Genomic DNA, 20,704 nt, shown 5'->3' with positions numbered 1-20,704 from the left:
ATCCTCAGGTCGAAACTCCTACGCAATTTTGATGTCAAAATGGGTTTAATTGTGGATATTGTGACCCAGTTGGGTGTTTCAGTGTGTGTCCTTATGGACAAAGTGGAAAAAAGTGCTAGTGTTAGTGAAGTGTCAGGGAGGTGGCGGCTGCTTGTCCCGCTGACACTCTTAGGCAAAGGTCTTTGGCGTACTTCCCTAAACATGGGAGCAGTCATACTGGAGGCCCAAGGGAGGCCGGTGGGGTCTGCCCACGGGCATTTGTCGTCTCAGTCAGACCTGTTGCAACTTCCCAGGTCACAGCAAAGGATAGCCGTTGGAAAGGCATCTAAACGGAAGTGAGTAGGCTGTCCTCAAGTTCCGAGGTGTCCAGCCCCAAGAAGAGGTGCCACTGGCGCTTTAGTGATGAATCACAGCCGCCGAAAAGGTCTGCTCTCCTCCAATGCCTTACAAGAAATTTAGGGAGCCCCTGCAGCACCCTTCTTGTAGTTTCTGGGATTCCCCAGAACTCTTTTCTCCAGTGTATGCTGTGCATGAGCCCAAGTGTTCGTCTGCTTCGAGACACTCCTCGTCGTCTCCCAAGTGCCCAGTAGCTTCCAAGCACCCATTAATACCTGTTCCTTCAGTTGCACCTGAGCACCTGTCATCGCACGAGCGCCCTTCAGTATCCGAGCACCCTTCGGCGCCCAAGACTTTGGCTCACGGATGGACTTTGCCTTCCTTGGAACACTCGGCACTTTCCTGATACGTCTGGCGCCTGATTCCAAACGCCTGACAACAGCTATCCTGACGCCTTCTGCAGACACGACGGACCCTAGCTAGCTCCCATTCAGCGTCAGCTGGCAGACATCTTAAGTTTGCTCAAGAGAGAGCCTCCCTCTTTGGCCAGGCCCCTCAAGATTTGCTTCTGTCCTGTTTCATTGGAGGATGAAGGTGAAGTTGGTGAAGTGGATCAGGGCTCCCCTCCGAAAGCTTATACAGCTTTATTGATGTACTTGCTGCAGAACTTTCCGGGATTCTTCTCGCCTGCAGCCTTGGCCTCCCTGGCTTTGACGTTTTCATCAGTGACAAGCCTTCCGAATCCTCCAGGTTACTGAAGATGGTGCTTTCATCTTCCGCTAGGAAGGCTCTCAATGATCTGGAAGGCTGGCTCTCGGAGAAGAGAGAGCAGGGGAAGTTTTCCTTCAGCTATCCTCCCCCTTGTCGTGTGCGTTGGAGGTATTCTTTGTATGAGACCGGAGAAGCTCCCTCACTGGGAGCGGCTGCCTTCTCCCAGCGGGACTTCTCAGGACTTATTGACTCGTGTAGGAGGTCAGCCTTTGCCGTCACTAAGATGATGTTCTCCCCTATAGGACTCGACCACCTTTTGAAGAACTTGTTTAGGATTTTTGAAGTTTTAAGCTTTTTAGACTGGTTGGTGGGGCCTTAGCCTGCAAGATTAAGAATTGCTCTTCATTCCCTGAGGAAGTCGCATCAGATTGGCTGAATGTCCTGTCGTGACACAGATAGGGGCATCAGAGATGGCTCTCAAGAGTTAGCCTCTCTCTGTGCGATGGGAGTACTGGAGAAGAGAGAGCTCTGGTGCTCGTTCACTACAAAGAGTGTCACGGCTCCTCTCAATCTCCAGCACCTCTTCCTTCAGTCTACTGTCAGTGACATTTCTTGGGAACTTCAGATGAAAAGTACACAGGACCTTTTAGTCTGCTTGTCTAGACGTCCCAGGGAGTTTCCATCGACGAGTACCAGGACCCATTCTCCATGGAGTGCAAGTGGGGCTAATCCATCCCATTCAGGGAGAAGCCCCCATTAGTCAAAATGCCCATCACGTTGACCGCTTACTCGTTAGGATCTGAGAAGTATTCGGCCCTCTCCAACAAAGTTTCAGCCCTCCTCGAGAAGACAGCCATCAAAGAAATCGAAGAAATCCAGTCGGACGGTTTTTACAACCGTCTTTTCGTAGTCCCAAAAGCATTAGGGGGTAGGAGGTCAGTACTAGATGTCAGCGCCTTGAATGTTTTGTCGAAAAGACAAAATTCAAGATGGAAACAAGTCACTCTGTCATGTCATGTATTCATTGGGGTGACTGGATGACAACTATAGACATGCAAGATGCCTATTTCCACATTCCTATACATGCGGAATCCAGGAAATATATATGTTTTGTGTTTCGCAATAGTGTACGAGTTTCGGGCCTTAGGCTTCGGCCTTTCAACTGCTCCGCAAGTGTCAGTGTTCACCCGAGTCCTTGCTTCACTCCCCAAGTGGCTTCATCTGATGGGGATAAACATCTCCCTCTTCTTAGACGATTGGCTCCTTTGATCGCTGTTGAAGGAGAGGTGCATGGAGGACCTTCGGAAGATCTTCCGTTTATCACAAGAGTTGGGTCTGCTAATCAGCCTATAGAAATCCCAGCTGGTTCCATCACAGACAATTCTCTACTTGGGGATGATGGCAAACTCTCAGAGTTTTCAGGTTTTTCCGTCACCCAAAAGAGTTCAGTCATAGCCTGAAGAAAGTCGACGATTTCCTTGCCTGCCAAAACTGTTCGGCGAACCATTTGATGAGCCTTCTTGGTACCTTAGCCTCCATGGAGCAGTTTGTTTCCCTAGGAAGGCTCCATATGAGAACTCTTCAGTTTTATCTGTGGGCAAACTGGGACAGGAAAGCTCATCCAGACATTTATTTTCCCGATATCTCCAGGAGCAGAGTCACTGGCACATCAACCTCAAGGAGCTGACAGCAATTCGGCTGGGCCTTCAGCATTTTGCTTCAGTAGTCTGCAATCAAGTAGTGACTGTACACTCGGACAATACTACGGCCCTGACATATATAAAGAAAGGGGGGGGCGCTCATTTGTTCTCCTTTTGCAAAGCAGCGAGAACTCTCCTTTTATAGGTAGACCACAACCAGACCAAGCTGGTGACACGGTTCATCCAGGGCAAGCTCAATGTCCGTGTGGATGGGTTGAGCCGTCGCAGTCAGGTGCTCCCCACAGAGTGGACTCTTCATCTGCAGGTGTACAAGGATATGTGGAAGCTGTGGGGGAGAACTCTTATAGATCTGTTTGCGACGTCCAAGAATCATTGTCTACCAGTCTCTTGCCCTCCAGTACCAGACCCTCTAGCATGGGTGAAGGGCACCATGCTACATGACTGGTTGAACAAGGATCTCTGCACCTCCCTGCCATTCTGCATGATACAAGAAGTCCTCAACAAGTTCTGCAACCACATGAACGTCACACTGTCTCTAGTCGCCCCACTCTGGCCCTGACAGGAATGATTCCTGGATCTCCTCAAGCTGCTGACAAACTTTCCGAGGTTGGTACCACAGAGACCAAGTCTGCTCAGACATCCCCACTTCAGGCGGTTCCACCAGGATTGTCCACTCTGGCCCTAACAGGGTTCAGACCGTCAGGAAACTCCTCAGACAGAAGGGGTTTTCAAAAGCACTTCAGAGGCTATTGCCAAGTGTAGTCACTCCTCTTCTGAGAAAGTTGATCAAGCCAAGTGGACAGTCTTCAGAGCCTGGTGTAGAAGACATGACATCTCATCTTCTAAGACGTCTGTAGCAGACATTGCCGATTTTCTCCTGTACCTGAGGACATCTAGGGGCCTGTCCTCCTCTACGATCAAAGGATACAGGGCTATGCTGAGTTCAGTGTTTCAGCACAGAGGTATGGATCTCTGTTAATCAGGACCTGTCCGATCTCATAAAATCCTTTGATACCTCCAAATCCAAGGGGCAAGAGGCCGTCTCTTGGAATCTGGATGTAGTTTTGAAGTGGCTCTCCGGACCCCACTTTGAGCCTCTTCGTTCTGCTTCATTACGAGATCTTACCAGGAAGACCCTCTTTCTTGTGACATTAGCGACCGCTAAAAGGGTCAGTGAAGTGAATGCTCTTGACAAGAGAGTGGGATTTTCCCAAGGTGATGACATATGTTCTTTCACCCTGGGCTTTTTCTCAAAGAATGAAGACCCAACCAAACCCTGGCCTCGTTCCTTCACTGTTAAAAGCCTGATGGAAATACTAGGCCCAGATGAGGAGAGAGTTCTGTGCCTAGTGAGAGCTTTGAGGTACTACTTGCACAGAACTGAAAAGATTTGAGGTCGTATGAGTAATTTGTGGTGCTCGGTCAGGAATCCGCCTCGTGCCCTATCAAAGAACGTCTTGCCTTTCTTCTTTGCGACCCATTATCTTCGTGATGTGGAAACCACTTTTGAAAATTGTAGTACTTTAGGGCCGTTATCTGTGGCTGGCATGGCGTTTGGGGGAGGAAGTGTAGGAAGCTTTTCTTCATTCCTTTTCTCTTTGCCTTGAACTTAGGTGTTGAGTTGTAAGGGGAGCCTTGGGGTACTATGTACCTGGAGACCCACCAGTCTTAGTTTTAATGGGTGGGTGGTGTTTTTATATTTTGTGGTGTAGGTGATGTTCATGTTCACTGATTCTAGTCATTTGGTATGTCAGTACAGTAAACCCCCGTATTTGCGTTCTCACGATTTATGGACGCACCTATTTGCGGATTTCTTTGTGGAACATATGTACACATTATTCGCAGAAAATTTGCCCATTCGCGGTATTTTTCACTGAGAAATATTCGCTAATTACTGTACAGTATTTTCATATAATTTTCATGGCTGAATGCACTTTTCGTGATAAAACTGTTAAAATACTCTGGTATAAGCATTTTTAGAGGGTTTTTTGTGTTTGAACTATCAAAATAGGCAGTTCTAAGTGTTTTTAGAGGGGTTTTAAGTATTCGCAGATTTTAGCTGTTCGTGGGGGGTGTGGTACGCATCCCCCGTGAATACAGGGGTTTACCGTGTGTGCCCAGGGCAAGGGAAACTTGCTTCTTGTGTACTTCGCTAGTCACCGGGTTCATCCCTTACTGCAAAGTATCCACTGATGTAGAGGTGCATCTGACCAACTCACCACACCCTACATGGTTAAGATGAGCACCGACCAGTGGCAGTATCTACCTGCAGTAGCGCTGCAGGTAGTTAGAGAATAGCAGTATTAGCATTGGTACAATGCTTGTCTGGTAAGGAACGAGGTTTATATTGTAATTTCAACTGGGCTCTCCATGTGGAGGTAAGCTAACCACACTTACCATAGGGACTAGAATTGTTGGATATATGTCTGTAGTTTCTCCACCAGGTACCTGGCAATGTTAGAAGTATAATCTTCATGGTATACCAAATTTAGAAGACTCACTTGTGAAGGTTACGGTTCAGAAAGGAGGATGCATAGATAACTTTTGCTCCTCCTGCTTGGGATGGAACAGATTTCAATGAGATTGATTTCCTTGTCACTGATGTAGCAGAACAAACTAATGACATTAGAGCCAATTTGGGCACACCAGATTGTAATTTGCATTGAAGGTTAGCATTTTGTTCAAATCTTTCAAAATGTGAGACAATGGAGGAAAAAGGTATCACCATCCATTTGTTTCAGTCTTGTAGGAACACATCCCTTGCATTAGGTTAATTGTAGTAAGTAAATTCACTTCCAGATGTGGAAGCAGGTTGGCAGTCACTTGGAAAAAGGGTTTGTCCGGCTTCTGCTCAGTCAGAACTGCTGCCTGCTTTGACAGGAAGTCTGCTGTTACACTGAGTAGCCCCACTAGGTGGATTGCTAACAAGTGCCATTTCCTTGCTTGAGCCATCTGCAGGAGGAACAGGATGATTGCACTGAGAGAAGCTGAGTTGGAGCTGAACCTCCTGATTCTTGTCATCAGTGTTGTGTTGTCTAGGAACAACAGGATTTGCTGAGAGCCAGTTCCAGAAAGTTGATGTGACACCTCAAAACTGATAACCATCTCTCTGCCACCTGAGTATTCTCTGAATAGCCTCACCAACTGACTTTGGGGGTCATATTGGCTTGTTTGGTGTGAGCAGACTTCCAGGTTTACAGACGGAATATTTGTCACTGTTAGCATCTAGCGTGCATACACATACCATACCATACCTATTTTTTCAACATTTCAACCATCCAGTTGAAAAACTATACTTGGTTGTGATGCTCACCTTTTTTGTGAAATTCTGCAACTTTTAATTGCAACATAGGCCCAGTTAAATATACTTCTGCAGAACATTTCAAACAAAATCATTCATATATTACTTTAACCAAAACAGCAGCATGGTCAGAATATATCGTATGTTGAATTTTGAAGCTTAGGGAATTATATCTAAAAAAAATGATTTCAGTCTTTATTTTCTGATGCAAAGAGTTGGCGAGCCTATATTTAATTCTACCATCAGAGTCTTGGGACTTTGTCTTTTTATAATCCTTCCACAGATCTGTAAGTTTTTTCAGATTTAAAAGTACTCTTACATTTCACCATAGATTGGCCATTCAGAGGCATTATGTAGTATAGAAACACAGAAGCACCAAAATGCAATAAAAAAAAAACAATGCAGGTACTGGAGTGGTAGGTAGTCATTTGCCCAGTTGTACACGTACGCCAACTCACGTTTACCTCTGGCCATTTGAGCATGGGTGAGTGATGCCAGTGCTTCTGGTCATTGTCAGGTATGATCAAGTTGGAATTTCAACAAATATAGCAGGGTTTTTAAATTAAAGATTCATGCATGATTTATTATACTGTATATTACAATAGAGAGCATCTTATCCAGAATCATTGGGACCAAGAATGCTCAGGATAACTGAACCTAGGGTTAATTTAGTTAGCCTTGACAAAGTGATAATAATGAATAGATATAAACTATAAATAATGATTACATATACATACAAAAAACATAAAACATTGAAAATGTTGAACATGTTAAGGAAACAATATTTAATAAAGAAAGCTAAATGTTAAATTTACTACAAGATATCTGTCAAATTACTGACTTGGTTATCATAGTACATTAGCCTTTGGAATTCTGTAAGTCTTAAATGCAGGTATAGCCAGTGTACTTAATTCATTAAAAAAAACATTCCATATGTAAAATGTACTCATTATAATAAATGATACAGTAATCAGTAATTGAAAAAACTAAATGTTTTATACTTGAGTGATGATTGATGCATAGGTTAGGTGAGTCTCAAACATTTTGTATGGGAAACTGAAATACAATATGAAAAATATATTGGACAATTAAGTAAACTAACAGAACGTAGAGTTTTATATTATTATGTCTATGTGATCATTAGAAAGAGCGGCATTAATTAGGAAAATAAGTTTCGAATGTTTTACTCTTATGATTCTTGAATGTAGCCTAAAACAAAAACACCTTAGGACCAGAGCAGTTACAGCTTTTTTCCTACTTTGTTTCAGACAAAGCCTAACTTAGGCTTGGTAGCCTTATCAACTTATATTTGGCATTTTTCTTCTTTACATCACAAGCTGAATATCTAATGATCAGTGGACACCATACTTTACTATTAATAAAAACAATATATTTTTTCCTGCTAAACTTCATGTTACAATTGATTCACTCGATGAAACAATAATAAAATTAAGCAGCTAAATTATCAAATACCTTTAATTATCACTATTATAATCACCCATCCCTCACCAGTCATGTGCAACTAAATAAATGGTAAAGAAACAGCAAATTTATTTCACTCTTTAGCCTATCTATCTTCTGCTGGTAACATATGGCTACTGAACTTGTAATGAGGAAGAACTGGCCACTGCATTATTATTATTATTATTATTATTATTATTATTATTATTATTATTATTATTATTATTATTATTATTATATTATTATTATTTATTATTAATATTTTATTATTATTTTATTATTATTGTTATTATTATTATGAGCTCTTTCAAGCCTAGTTAATCATCCATACTGCAATGTTCAGTTACAAGATAATTATGTAAATAACTCCTGTAGTTGCCACTAGAGGCTTGATAACCTCAGGACAAATGACATTTCTGGATAGATGGACTCCAGATAAGAGGCTCTTTGCTGTATTTTTTACTCAGTAACATTTGGATAACTGATGTTCCCAGGTAAAAATAATTCTGGATATAAGGCTCTGCACTATAATTTTTTTTTTTTTTTAGATCAAAATTAATTTTTTTTAATAATTTTTGTATTGTTGTAAACATCATAATTTCATGGCAAAATGTTATAATTTAAGGGATACCTGTACACTCCTTTTTGGACTTTGATCAAACAAGCAAGTTTTATATAATTTTTATTACCTATTGTTTCATATTACCTAATGAACCTCAGTGCTGCAGTTTGGTATAGATGCTTTTTTTGCATGATACCAACATGTGTATAGATTTGATAAATATTGATTTACCTAGTAAAGAGTAGATTTCTTGTTTTTCAGTGGCCATAATTGTGAAGTAGAGCCAGGTGTTTGCAGTATCATTCAGCCATGTAGGAATGGAGGAGCCTGTATTGGTTCTGGAGATGTGTACAGTTGCCGCTGCCCACTTGGTTTTGCAGGCCAACACTGTGAACATGGTATGCTAAAAAAGTTGCATATTGTTTATTTGTGTTTAGTGTTTCATTCTGTAAGCTTTTTGTATTTGCCAGTAACTTTTAGGGACTGTAAATTTAAATGTTGTAGTACATCAGCTTTTTTTCAATTTTTTTACATGGCACTTGCAGCAAAGATGATACTGTATTTTACAATATTTTATTTCAGATGTTCAGGTGCTTGGCTCAGCATCTTTTTCAGGAGATTCTTGGGTAGAATTTGACCGGTCAATGTTACCTCAAGAAGGAGGGGAAACTCAAAAAATTACTTTTGAATTTTCAACTGTAAAGTCTGAAGGCCTTTTGTTTTGGCTAGGTCAGGAAGCAGGAATCCCTGGTAGAGGACAAGATTACGTTAGTGTAGCAAGTAAGTATGTCTTAATTATTAAGGTTACTAGTCTGCTTTTATGGCATATTGTAAGTTAAATGCTTTAACACATCTTGCATAGCTTTAATCTAATAATAATCTTGTGAATTTCAGTTGTAGATGGTTTTGTAGAGTTTGCCTACCAATTGGGAACCGGACCTGCTTTTGTACGATCTCGAAATAGGGTAAATGATGGTGAGAGACACACCTTAATAGTAAAGAGAACAGGTCGTCAGGGTTCAATAGAACTCGATGGATCTGTTCATGAGTATGGCGAGAGTCCAGGCATGCTTCATATGCTCAATACCAGGGGCAATATTTATATTGGTAAGGACAAGAAGTTTGTAAGGGATTCATTTTTACTTTTTGAAGATTATGAAATTTGATAATGTTTTTGTTGTTGAAATTCTTTTTAGACTAAAATAATGGGCATTGTTGTTGTTTCCAGGTGGAGTTCCTGACCTGCAGTTAATGACTGATGGAACTCATACAGTTGGGTTCCAGGGCTGTATACACCAATTAACTATTGGTGAAGAAAAAATTGTTAATTATATGCGCCTGGCTGTCTCAGGCATTAATGTTACTCGCTGTCCAAGGTAAGAGAGTTGATTATTTTTCTACTATCCGAATATGTTACTATAATACAGAACTCTCTTGAATAAACTAGAATAATGTAGATTACCCACAGGTTTATAAAGATTACGTATATTTTTGTAACTTTAATCAGACTTAACTTTTTCTTAACTCATTTCATCCAAAAATTATTCCTAGGAATATATTGCACCAGTAAATCTGTCTTATTGGTGTGTATTGAAAACTTCAGGGAAAACTAATAGTAGGATAAGCAGAAAAATGAACACTTAAGAATAGCAAGTGAATGCAGCAACAGTGAATTAAAGAAGTAAATAAGATGGCTGCTGTTTCTTTTGTTATGATGAGCATACATTCTTATAGAAGATGCCAAAAGGCCATAAGCTTGCACAAAAATCTTCCATAGTATAGAATACACAAGAATATAAAGGAATCCAAGCAAAGAAGAAAGAAGTAAAGATTAACGAAACACTAAATAACAATAAAATACGTATATTAGTAACTAAAGTAAATAAATAATAATAACCAAGTACAGTATCAATGTAAACAGTAGCGGTGGATACAAATATTTAAGTAAAAATTATAATTAAAAATGAAAGCCCCCCAAAAATGAATAAGGAATACAAAGTAAGCTGAAATAATGTGGAGGAGAAAACTCTTTTCTATATAAAGTGCATGTTTTTTGGGTACAAACCATTGGATGTCTATCTGGAAAAGGGATCAAGATGATGATTGTGCTTCCTTCAAAATGGGAAGATATCACTCAAGTTAGTAGTACAGTACTGTAATGCTACTTTCTTATCCACCTAACTCGTTTTTCAACTTCATTCTCAGTAATGTAGCAATGGCCAGTTGGAGGGGAAGGGGGAGGGATCTGGGTGTGAGGAAGTGATTTTTATCTTCAAAGTATAAAATACATTTTAACCTTTGTGTATTTCGTAGGGGTACATATACCTGCCTTACATAGGCCAGACATCTACAGTATGTACTTAGGTGGGGAATTTAATGAAGTAGAGAAGAACTTTTTGATTGGTCTAAAAATTAGCTGAGAATAGTTTTGTCAGCATTTCATCAGTGAATCTTTGAGAAATAGTGATGAAACAAAACACATCATTTTGCAGTATCTTTTGAACATATACCCTATTTCCGCGCATCAAAAATGCTATATTTTTTCGTGAAATAAGTTCTGGAAATTTATCATGTATCCTAGAAACAGATTATGTTTCCTATAGACATATCCTAGGCTGCAATTAGGCCACATGTGTTTGTCGACAATGTGGCGGACTGCACATGTGCAGTAATCACTTCCTCTTCTAGCAGTTTGACAAAGGAAAGAACCTAGGTACAGTTTTGCTGTAAGATAAGGGAGAGAGCCCTCTTAATTTTGAGTCCATCACATACTCCATCATGTGTCATAGTGTTTATTATTACAACACAGTACCTGGCCATGAGACCGACTAAAAGACAATTCTTTGATATTAGTTTGGTCACCGTGGAGCTCTTGAGGACGAAACAAGCAACTACCAAAACTAGGTTTTTCCTATGTCAAAACCTGTTTTCTTAGCAGTGTAAGTAGGTTGCAAAGAAAACCCAGAAAATGCTTGGACATTTAATACTAGGAAAAGTGAAACAATACTAACCTTGGTGCTGTCTAAGTAGGACATGGAGAAACTAGAAGCAGCACAGCCAAGAAAACAAAATTATTACCATCCTTCAGACCAATGAATATATTGTAAAAGGAAGCTAGAACACCTTAAGAGGTCACTTAATAGAAATATTTAAGATACTCAGACATACAAACAACTTAGACTAAAGTAGTAACCAAACTGGATCCAGTTGATGAAAATGTGAACACAAAAGTTCAACACCTGCTGGCCATGAGAACTTCCTCACATGTAAAATAACAGACTACCAGCTGAGGTTGGATAGTACCACTACCAGCCAGTTCAAGAATAGATTAAATAAATTGATCAACTCTTTTTGTGATTTATTAATTTTATTAATTTCTTAAATGTACTTCCTTGAATGGACTATTAAGTCTCTGAGCCACCTCTGCACTTGTAAATCCAGTTAACCCCCTCATTATTTTGTGCTCTCTCTCTCTCTCTCTCTCTCTCTCTCTCTCTCTCTCTCTCTCTCTCTCTCTCTCTCTCTCTCTCTCTCTCTCTCTCTCATTATACTTGAATTAAATATTACTTTTCGTCCATGAATTGCAATAGAGATATTGTATCCTAACTCGAGAACAATTCCAAGAAAATCCCTCCTCATCTTCTCAGCTTAATTTCTAGTTGGGGTTGCTGTTGTATCCTCCTCCAGCTGTTTCATTTTGAATGATTCATGTCATATTTATTTTGGGAGATATTTTGTGGACAGATGCCCTTCTTGACTCCAACCCTCCCTATTATCTGGGCTTTGCAAGAACCCATCTTCTACCCATGCGATTCTCAAAGCATGCTCATAAAGGGTGAGTGAAGTGAACAAAACAAAAAAACACTATCTTAAACTTTTCCATATAATGTACAGTTGTTAACCTTAAAAACATGCTAAAAATGCCGAAACAAGAGCCAAGTTTGAATATGCTTACTCAAATGCTTCCAGCCAAAGTGACACCAGTTTTCACTTAAAAGTTTCCTGGTTTATAGGAGTGTGGCTACCAAGCAACCAAGTGGCACAGAACTTCTCAAATATCATACTTTCATGCTTCTTAGGCTTTAGGAGCTAAGACTTTTCAGTAAATAAACACAAGCCAGTGGGTTCTCCAAGTAACTGTAAGAATGCAGTAAATTGGAGTAAAGAGTGTTTTTTTGGTGTGCATGAGAAGCCATTCAGTTTTGGAGGGAAGGCATTTAGACTCAAAACGTTTGAGGACCAAAAGGGCCAGAGATTAAAGAATTATAGTTTTTACTTTGGAAACATGCTGCCCTCACACTGTTTGATGATTGGTTTGAAACAGGATCAGTATTCATTGTAATAAGTTAACCTTACAAACAAGGTACCTCTAAAACTGCATAAATCTCATTTCTGTCTATCCTGTTGTGCTTACTTGGCTGGATCTGATTACTTTTAGAACTCAGACATTGAAGTTGAATGATTTGCTCCCTCACCAGACAATTTCAAGGATCTGCCATGGTATTTGGCCCAAAGTTTTCAGTTGCATCTTAATGGACTGACAGCTCTTAAGGCACAGAGGCTGAAGTGTTTATCCAGGTGGTTCAATTAGGGCAGTAATTTATGAAAATAGCATTACAGTATTGTTACCCCAGATGTACTCGAGCCCATACTGGTTGTACCAGACAAATAGGAGTGGTAATGGTTGTGGATACCATTCAAAAATAGAAATAATTGACCTAGTCTTATACAGTTACACCCCCATGAATGAACGATTATCAGAGAGGAAAAGTGTCAAGATTAATTCAACCATAATAAACTTTTACAATCTGTAGACAAGATTGGTTACAATTTCACGTTCTGAAAGTGGACAAAAAGATATTTCTTTAGTTGCACAAACAGGTTACTAGATAAATTTCAGACGAGATTTTTTTTAGGCCATTTAAATACACGAACAGTTGACAGAAGCAACTACCAAAAAGAAATTTTCAATCTTTCAAGCATCACAGAAATTGATAGCATAAAAAATAACAGCAACTAAATAAGATACATGAGAAAAATATGCAGCTTGAATTTCTTAAATTGGGTAGAACTATATATGACAAAAAATATGAGAGAAAATATATAGACTATGACTGAACTTTCAAATTAGTAAAAATAAAATTCTTGGACCAAAATATACCGGTAAAGTTAATATCTGCAGCCAGAGTAGACATGTAAACCCTTTACACCTACATTGTTAATTTATGCTATGCTTGAATTTTGGGCATACTTGTAAGACATGTCAGAATAAAGGAAAAATTTGAAATTCACTCAATAATTGTGGGACTGAGCCTTATGCAAAGTTAAAGAAATTCTCCCCTTACAGTATAAGTATATCAGCTGTGAGAGGGTGACTGCTTACAGTTTGCTTTTAGTTGCACATGGATTTCTCTCTGCCTTTTACATTTTATCTATTCCCTTTAGTCTCTTACCATTGAGCTGTCTAATACTTTTAAACCTTTGGATGACTTGTCACCAAGTCATATTCATTCTCGTTTCAGAATAAATCAATCACACAGTCCCTATTAGAGTCTAGGGTTCTTGTTAAACTAATTTTTAATTATATATACAGTATTTATAACACTGAACTGGAACTGCTGATGACGAGAACATGAATTACAGTAATGGATGCAAAATTTTAAATAAGTCCATGTTTCTTGGCCTAGAAAAGAATGCTTGTATAAGGAACTCTTCAAAGACCCAATTATCAGTCATAAGGTGACAGACAAAGAATGTATGAAAAAACTCATTATGAAGATCATAGATCTAAATAATTACATGTACCAAATACCACATAAGTAGTGATATTCAGTTAAATAAAAACAACTCCTGAAAAGTACTGGTAATAATGGCATCTCTTTTAGCAATTATTCAGTAAAAGTAAAAGAGGGTGTAAACCTATATGCCCTCCTCCCATCACTTGTAATTGACCAGATCTATGGATTTTAACTAAGAGTTCAAGGAATGAGTGTTGAAATATGAGATGAGTCTCTCTACTAAAGGTTAGTGTTACCTGTGGTCTTAAATACCTCCTTCCAGCACTTATTTATTCATTTTTCTTGGGCATTTAAGCTAAAGTGGTTTGTATATATGAAACAAAAAAATTAAAACTGCATATTTCCTACGGTAAAGTCTTGTCATTTTTGTGTTCAAAATGCAAAGTAGAGTGAGCACGAAGTAAAATATGTAAATTATTGACTGAATGTTATAAATGATTCACAGATAACTAAGTATTTAAGTGTTGATCATGTAAACTATATTCTAAATTAGCCACCTTTGGTTAAAAGGGAAGTGCAGTCTTTTCTGTAAAGATTTTTCAGGCATAGTTGAATGATACCTGTCAGCATTATATACTGTATAATGTTTATGAATTTAGAGGATTCTGTAAAATCCAGCCCTTCTGAGAATATTTTTCCTGGCCTTTTTTAACAGTGAATTTTAATTATTTCAGTGTCTGTCAGTTCCATGATGTTTATGAGTGCTGTACAGTAACTAATCAGAGATTAAAAAGAATATTACTGTTTTGGTAGTAGAAATGTTAGAGGAAATTGTAGATGAAGAGATGCTCATTTGTAACAAACCTACTTCATATGTGTCTGAACTATTTTAGCAGCTGGAGAATTCACAGTAGTCAGATGATGATAGTAATACATGAATGTTCTTTTGCAACAGCTTTTAAACAAAGGGGGTTTGAAATTAAATCTTTAGAATTATGAGTAAGTCATGATGTGACAGGTATTATATACATCATACAGAATTACATTAGCCAAAGTTTGTCACTCTTTACAGAATCATAAGAATTCACTTTCCTTGCCAATTATTTTTGTGCAACAAATAAAAAAAAAAACTTTTCCAGCTTATTATTTTTTAGCATGTTTGTAAGCATGTAACCTAGTTTTTGACTTTACTGTTTACTCCTATGTGATGTTTTATTCAAGAATATGCATGAATAATTTGGTCACAAATTTTATCTAAAGCTATTCATATATATTTTTTATTTTTGTACATTATACTTGCTTTTGTGTTTTCAGTTGTATTACTGTATTTACAGTCGTGTATTATGTATGCTTAGGTAAATAATGTGGCGTTTTATATCACAGCCATAAATCCTACATAAAATAAATGTTATATTTGTCACCCTCAGACAGTTAAACCATTATTAAAATATTTGAAACATTCCACAGTACATATTACAAGGTTCTTATTGTTGTCTGTCTTTTATTTTCGCATTATTAAAGGATTTAATTTTCTTGATTTTCTGTCTTGCTTACAGCTAAATGATCTTAATACCCCAAAAATTTTTTTTTTCTTTTTTTGCATTTAATAATAACTTTCATTGACCTTGCATTGCTTATCATAGATGTGGCTTGGAAGCATACCTTTATTTCCCAAAAATACTGGTTTACCTGTAAACATTACCATAGTGAGGGTTGACTACCTAACATAATTGCTTGCTTGGCTTTTGAATTCCTTCCTTTATATAGTTCCAGAGACAGGGAAGGTACTCATGTATCCACCAGATTTGATGAAAATTTTTATAGCAACGGAGGTCGATACCACCGCAGAACAGTCAAAACCACGAAGACTGTTACTACCACACGAAAACATATACATGGCTAGACATAAAATTTATTAGAATTTTTGGTAAGGTGCCCTACTTTCTCATTCACTTACATTACCTTGGAAATACTATTTTACAGATTATGCAGTGAAAAATTATTCTCTGGTATGTTTATCTATTCAACTTATAAAAATGCTAAAAGGCACGTAATATTTTCCTAATATCGTTGTTGCTGTGATGTTTTTCTTGTTGTGAAATCCTTAATAGAATTAAAGTGAGGGATTTTAATATTTGGTGAGTGTATTTGTCATTCTAGGAGATACTTCGTGAATGTAGCCAATAAATTTAGAAACAGACAGCCAATATTTTATAAAGCACGTTATGATGGTCTCAAAAATTATACCAAATGATTGAGTAGCTTTTCCATCTGATCATCCATTGTGTAGAGTTTTCTCTCAGACTCTGCAGTGTTTTTTCTCACAACTCCTGGAAGTTAGCATCTAGGTCTTCTTCCTAAATAGCAGCTTACTGATTTCATTACTGGGTGGATTTGTCCAAGTCTGGTAAAAATAAAAATATTTTGTGCTCAACAGAATATTTTGGTAAGTATGCTAGAGTTACTGGATGGTGGAATGACAGTATCAAAGCAGATGATCTTTGGTGTGCAGTGGAATAATCTGCCAAGTACATTAGAGTTATTGGCTGGTGAAAGAATCATCCACAACCAAAACACTCTTTTTTTGAACCTGTGAGCATGGGTCCTTTTTTTGCAGAGTAAGTGACCTATCATGCTTCACTGTTGTGCACACTGCAATCATTCATTCACCGCCTGTTGTCTGCTTCTTAAAAAAAACCTGTGCTCTGTATCAATGCAATCTTTTGCAGTTTTTGCAAGTAAAATATGTACAGTTATTATTTACAAGTAAAAGGTTTTTTTTTCCAAGTGAAAGCACCAGTCTTTGTTCTTCTTGCAATCAAACACTCAGAAATTCTGAGTTGTTTGGTTGAATAAGGTGTATTTGCATGAATCGATGTATTGTTTTCAGAATAGGCAATCACACTACTGCAAATCATTGTTAACCAAACAGTGGCCAGGTCATAACGTGACCGCATTTCAATACTCTGGATGCGGGTTCAAATCCTGCTGCAGATGTCAGAATTACTTCATATTGCATTTGAATCCCAGGCTTTATAGTGAAAAATGTATCCAAAAAGTGTTAAGGATTCAAGAAATTAAGAGGGCATTGTGGTTGTGACAAATACATATGTATCTGGCAAAGTGAACAGTATACTGTATTCTGTATAAGGAGATTCCTTTAATGAATTTTTAGTCAATTGTGACATGCTTCAATATTTCTTTGTGAAAACACTTGCTCAGAAATTCTGAGAATTGGGGTTGAAATAAGTGTAACTGCACTTTTATAAATACAGATATTTCAGAATAGGAAGTCATTAATTGAACACCCAAAAACAGTTCCTTACACGAATTTTCTTGAGGATATTTTACCATGCTTCTTTGTTTCATCTGGTTAGCTTCTTTGTCTTCTAGGTAAGGTTACAGAAAATTTACTGGAGTTATCAAAAACATTGGTATTTTCATTGAAATAGTTTGTGGTATGTATTTAATTTTGTTGTTTGTATTTTGTAAAATTACATTCAAGTCATGTAAAGAGTATCTAATATGGTTTGGGATTTATAGTGACCTATTTAATGCATTTTTGTGCCATATTTTTTTACTTAATATTGTTAATTAGTGTATACATGCACATGCACCTCTCTTGTGCCGTATTTTTATTGACTTGACTTATTGCACTACAGTATTTTACTCAATACAATATAGTAGTGTAGTATTACACACTTTATTCCACTGTACATGGGTGTAAGGCATATTTTTTATTTAACTAATGAATGACAGAGATAGCATTTTGAAAATCTTTTGAGTGGAGAGAATGAAGGCAAATCGAAGGATCTTTGATATGATAAAGGACCCAATAGAGAAAATAGCAACTGAAGAGATTAATGACCCTGGAAGTTGATAAGTTCCAGAACTGTTGGGAATAACGTGTGATCTGCTACAACCAACTGGAAAGTTGATCATTGATAAAATTACCAAATTACATTATATGAAAATATAATTGAAGGGTTAGGGCCAGAAGAGTGAGAAAAGAGAATGATAACAGTAATACTGTCCAATCAACAAAGGAAAAGGAGTCCATTACAATGTGAAAATGATAAAGGAAGAACACCCAAACATGGCATGAAAATAAGAGGTGTTGGATGAAAAGCTGAGAAAAATTGTTAAAATTGACAATGGCAGTTTAGCTTCATGCCAGAGACATCAATAACAGGATCAATCTTATAAGATGGCACAGCAGTGGAAAAGTACTGTTTTGAGGTGATGAGATTAATTATATCACGTGTTTGTGGATTTTGAAAATACAATTGACAAAGTACCACAAAAAGTGATTAGATGCCAATGCTAAGGCTGGGGGCACCAAAAACTCATTGACTAATGAATTTATGGTATCATAACACCAGATTTAAAGTGGAGGCAGTGGCAGGTTTATGAGAATTTAAAATAAATTTTTGAAGTCCAAAAATCAGTATGAGTCCTTTGCTGTTCATCATAATAAAAGAGGAAGCCACAAAGGAGTGCAGAAAGGAAGGTCCCTGAGAGCTGATATGTGCGAATGATGTAGTGTTAATGGTAGACTCAAAATCAGAGGAAGAGGTAGCAACAGTGTTTAAAAGCTAGAAAAGTAGAAAAGTGAGAGGAGAAATGGAAACCAACATTAACAAAACAAAGCATATGGAAACTAAAATGAAATCTAAGAAAACAAGTCATGAAAATGACCATGTGAATGTGTAAGAAAGTTTAGGGATGATCTCATTTCTGTGTATTGAATGTAAGAAAAGGTGTCACAAGAGATGCTCAAGATTGCAAAATATGCACAGGATAAGAGATTTTTTATTGCCCAAAATGTTCAAGAGCAAATGAAGAAGAAAAAGAGATAGAATGCCTAGGATAAGTTGAAGAAATTTCCTATAAAAGTAAAATGTTTCTTTTACTTTGGGGACACAATGAAATGTAAAGCAGTTTTTGAGAGATCAACAAGAAAAAATATTAAGCAACAGCCTTGATGATACAGGAGACTGAAGGAATACTGGCAAAAACAAATACAGTATCCTGTTAATAAAGAGCAAAAACTTACAATATGTGGTGTAAGGCTTGTACAGCAATTCAGCAGACACATGGGCACAAAGAAAATGAAGGATGTTTTGAAATTATATGACTCTGGAATGGCCAGAGCAGGTAAAGCGTATTGCAGATGAAGTTGTGGAAATATTTGGTATCCAACATTTGGAAAATAGACCAAGATCTCAAAGCTTGACATGGAGCAGAAGTAACAGAACAAAGACCATAGGCAGGTCTGGAAAGTAATTGGAAAAGAGCATAGATGATGACCAAGACCAGATGGGAAGTAAGGCCAAAAATCCACAAGATGGAAAGATTGGTGAGAATTCATTTTATGTTTAACACCGTGAAAGGAAAAGCTCATGTAAAAAAGTAAATGATGACGATACATATTGCAGAGTAGAAATATTTTATTTACAAAAATTAATAGTGATACAGTTAACTGTTCTCTGCCTTATAAAATCCAGAAAGATATATGAAAGTGTAACTGGGAGATAGGTAGATACAGTGGTAAGATCACAGGGTATGGAAAATGTGGTTCAAGTTTGTAGCATCAGATCACACTAGAGTGGGAAATTCATGAAAACTACAAGTCATTGCTGGGTTTTACCTCTGAATAAAAGTTTCTTGTTGCATCTTCTGCTGGCTAACTAGCTAGTTTGTGGTCAAAATAGTTGCCTTAGACAGTACCCGAAATAATTTTCTGCTATGTAATTGTTTTCCTTTATTATATATTTTTAAATTTATCACTTGGTTACAAATAGTTTTTATGCTATGCACTATCTTTCATTTCTAAATTATGTGAATTTTGACATCAATTTTATATGTGTGATGAAAATCTCGGAATACACTCGGTTACCTTGCTGATGCTTGTGTAACAAAGGGAATTAATTGAACTTCCATTAACAGATTTAAGACTATTTTTGCATATTGCAGCCACATGACATGGCCATTCATTAAGTTAATTGTTTCTTTGACTTGAAAGCTGAAAATGACAATTTTACAAAAATAAAATCATTGTTCTTCAAAGAGACTGGAAAGGAATTAGACTCCTCCAGCAATACCAAGTGTATTACAGCCACATTATTTTATATGACCTTTAATAATATGCAATACTACCTTTTTATACCAGGAAGGCATATTTTTCCAAGATTTTCATAAACACAACACTTATTTACTGTTTTACATAAGTCTTTTGTTCGCATGCGGAACAAACTCCGTCTTAACGTAAGGATAAATTCTCTGGCGCTAGCTGGAATCCATTTAAAAATAACACAAGGAATTGGTGGCAACAGGCATCAGCCAATAGGGGAGTAGGAGGAAGCTACGCAACCTGCTTTACCCCCACTACGCATGCATCATCATATCGGTTTCCCTCTAACCGTCTTCGTAGCAAGATGATTTGGTCCCCATCTTTCGCAAGAAGCTGGTTATTTTGCATACGCCTGACTTGGCTGACAGACTAGACCATAATTCTCATGGCCTGGAGGTTGAAGATATGGATCATCAAGAATTTATGACTACTATGCTGAGTTCGTTGAGCTTGTTCGTGGGTGTAACGACCTAGTTGAAGAAACTGTGACTACCTCATAGGATCACACTTCAGGCGTAGAAGCTCTTCTAGGACCTAAGAAAAAGGCTAAATCTTCCTTTGGATTACCATGCTCTCAGCATGCTGATTTCATTCTTAGCCAAGAGAATTCTCTCATCTCCAGGAGGGATAACACTCCATTCCAGTAGACCCTTTAAGCTACTTCCTTTGCCATTACCTCAACATAGATGCTTTTATGCAATCTCCGAGGTTTCCTTACAGCCTAAACAAGTAAATCCAGACTTGGTTCGTTCGTTTAGACCAAATTAAAGCATAGGCTCCATCCTTCACTCATCAAAGGTG

General features: G+C 37.7%; 1 protein-coding gene across 1 annotated transcript in view; it reads left to right on the top strand.

Annotated features, from left to right (window-relative positions):
- The window catches only part of trol (terribly reduced optic lobes), a 1,293,721-nt gene that overhangs the window by 1,255,309 nt on the left and 17,708 nt on the right, over positions 1-20,704 (top strand). Inside the window, exons 124-127 of the mRNA XM_067129897.1 lie at positions 8,294-8,430; positions 8,615-8,812; positions 8,927-9,139; positions 9,261-9,408. Coding sequence (XP_066985998.1) covers positions 8,294-8,430; positions 8,615-8,812; positions 8,927-9,139; positions 9,261-9,408 — 696 coding nt within the window. The remainder of the gene's footprint in view (positions 1-8,293; positions 8,431-8,614; positions 8,813-8,926; positions 9,140-9,260; positions 9,409-20,704) is intronic.

This window comes from Macrobrachium rosenbergii, chromosome 3 (assembly GCF_040412425.1).
Source record: "Macrobrachium rosenbergii isolate ZJJX-2024 chromosome 3, ASM4041242v1, whole genome shotgun sequence".
NCBI classification, from domain to species: Eukaryota; Metazoa; Arthropoda; class Malacostraca; order Decapoda; family Palaemonidae; genus Macrobrachium; species Macrobrachium rosenbergii.
The sequence above is the reverse complement of the archived record's forward strand: the minus strand, read 5'-3'. Positions and strand labels throughout refer to the sequence as shown.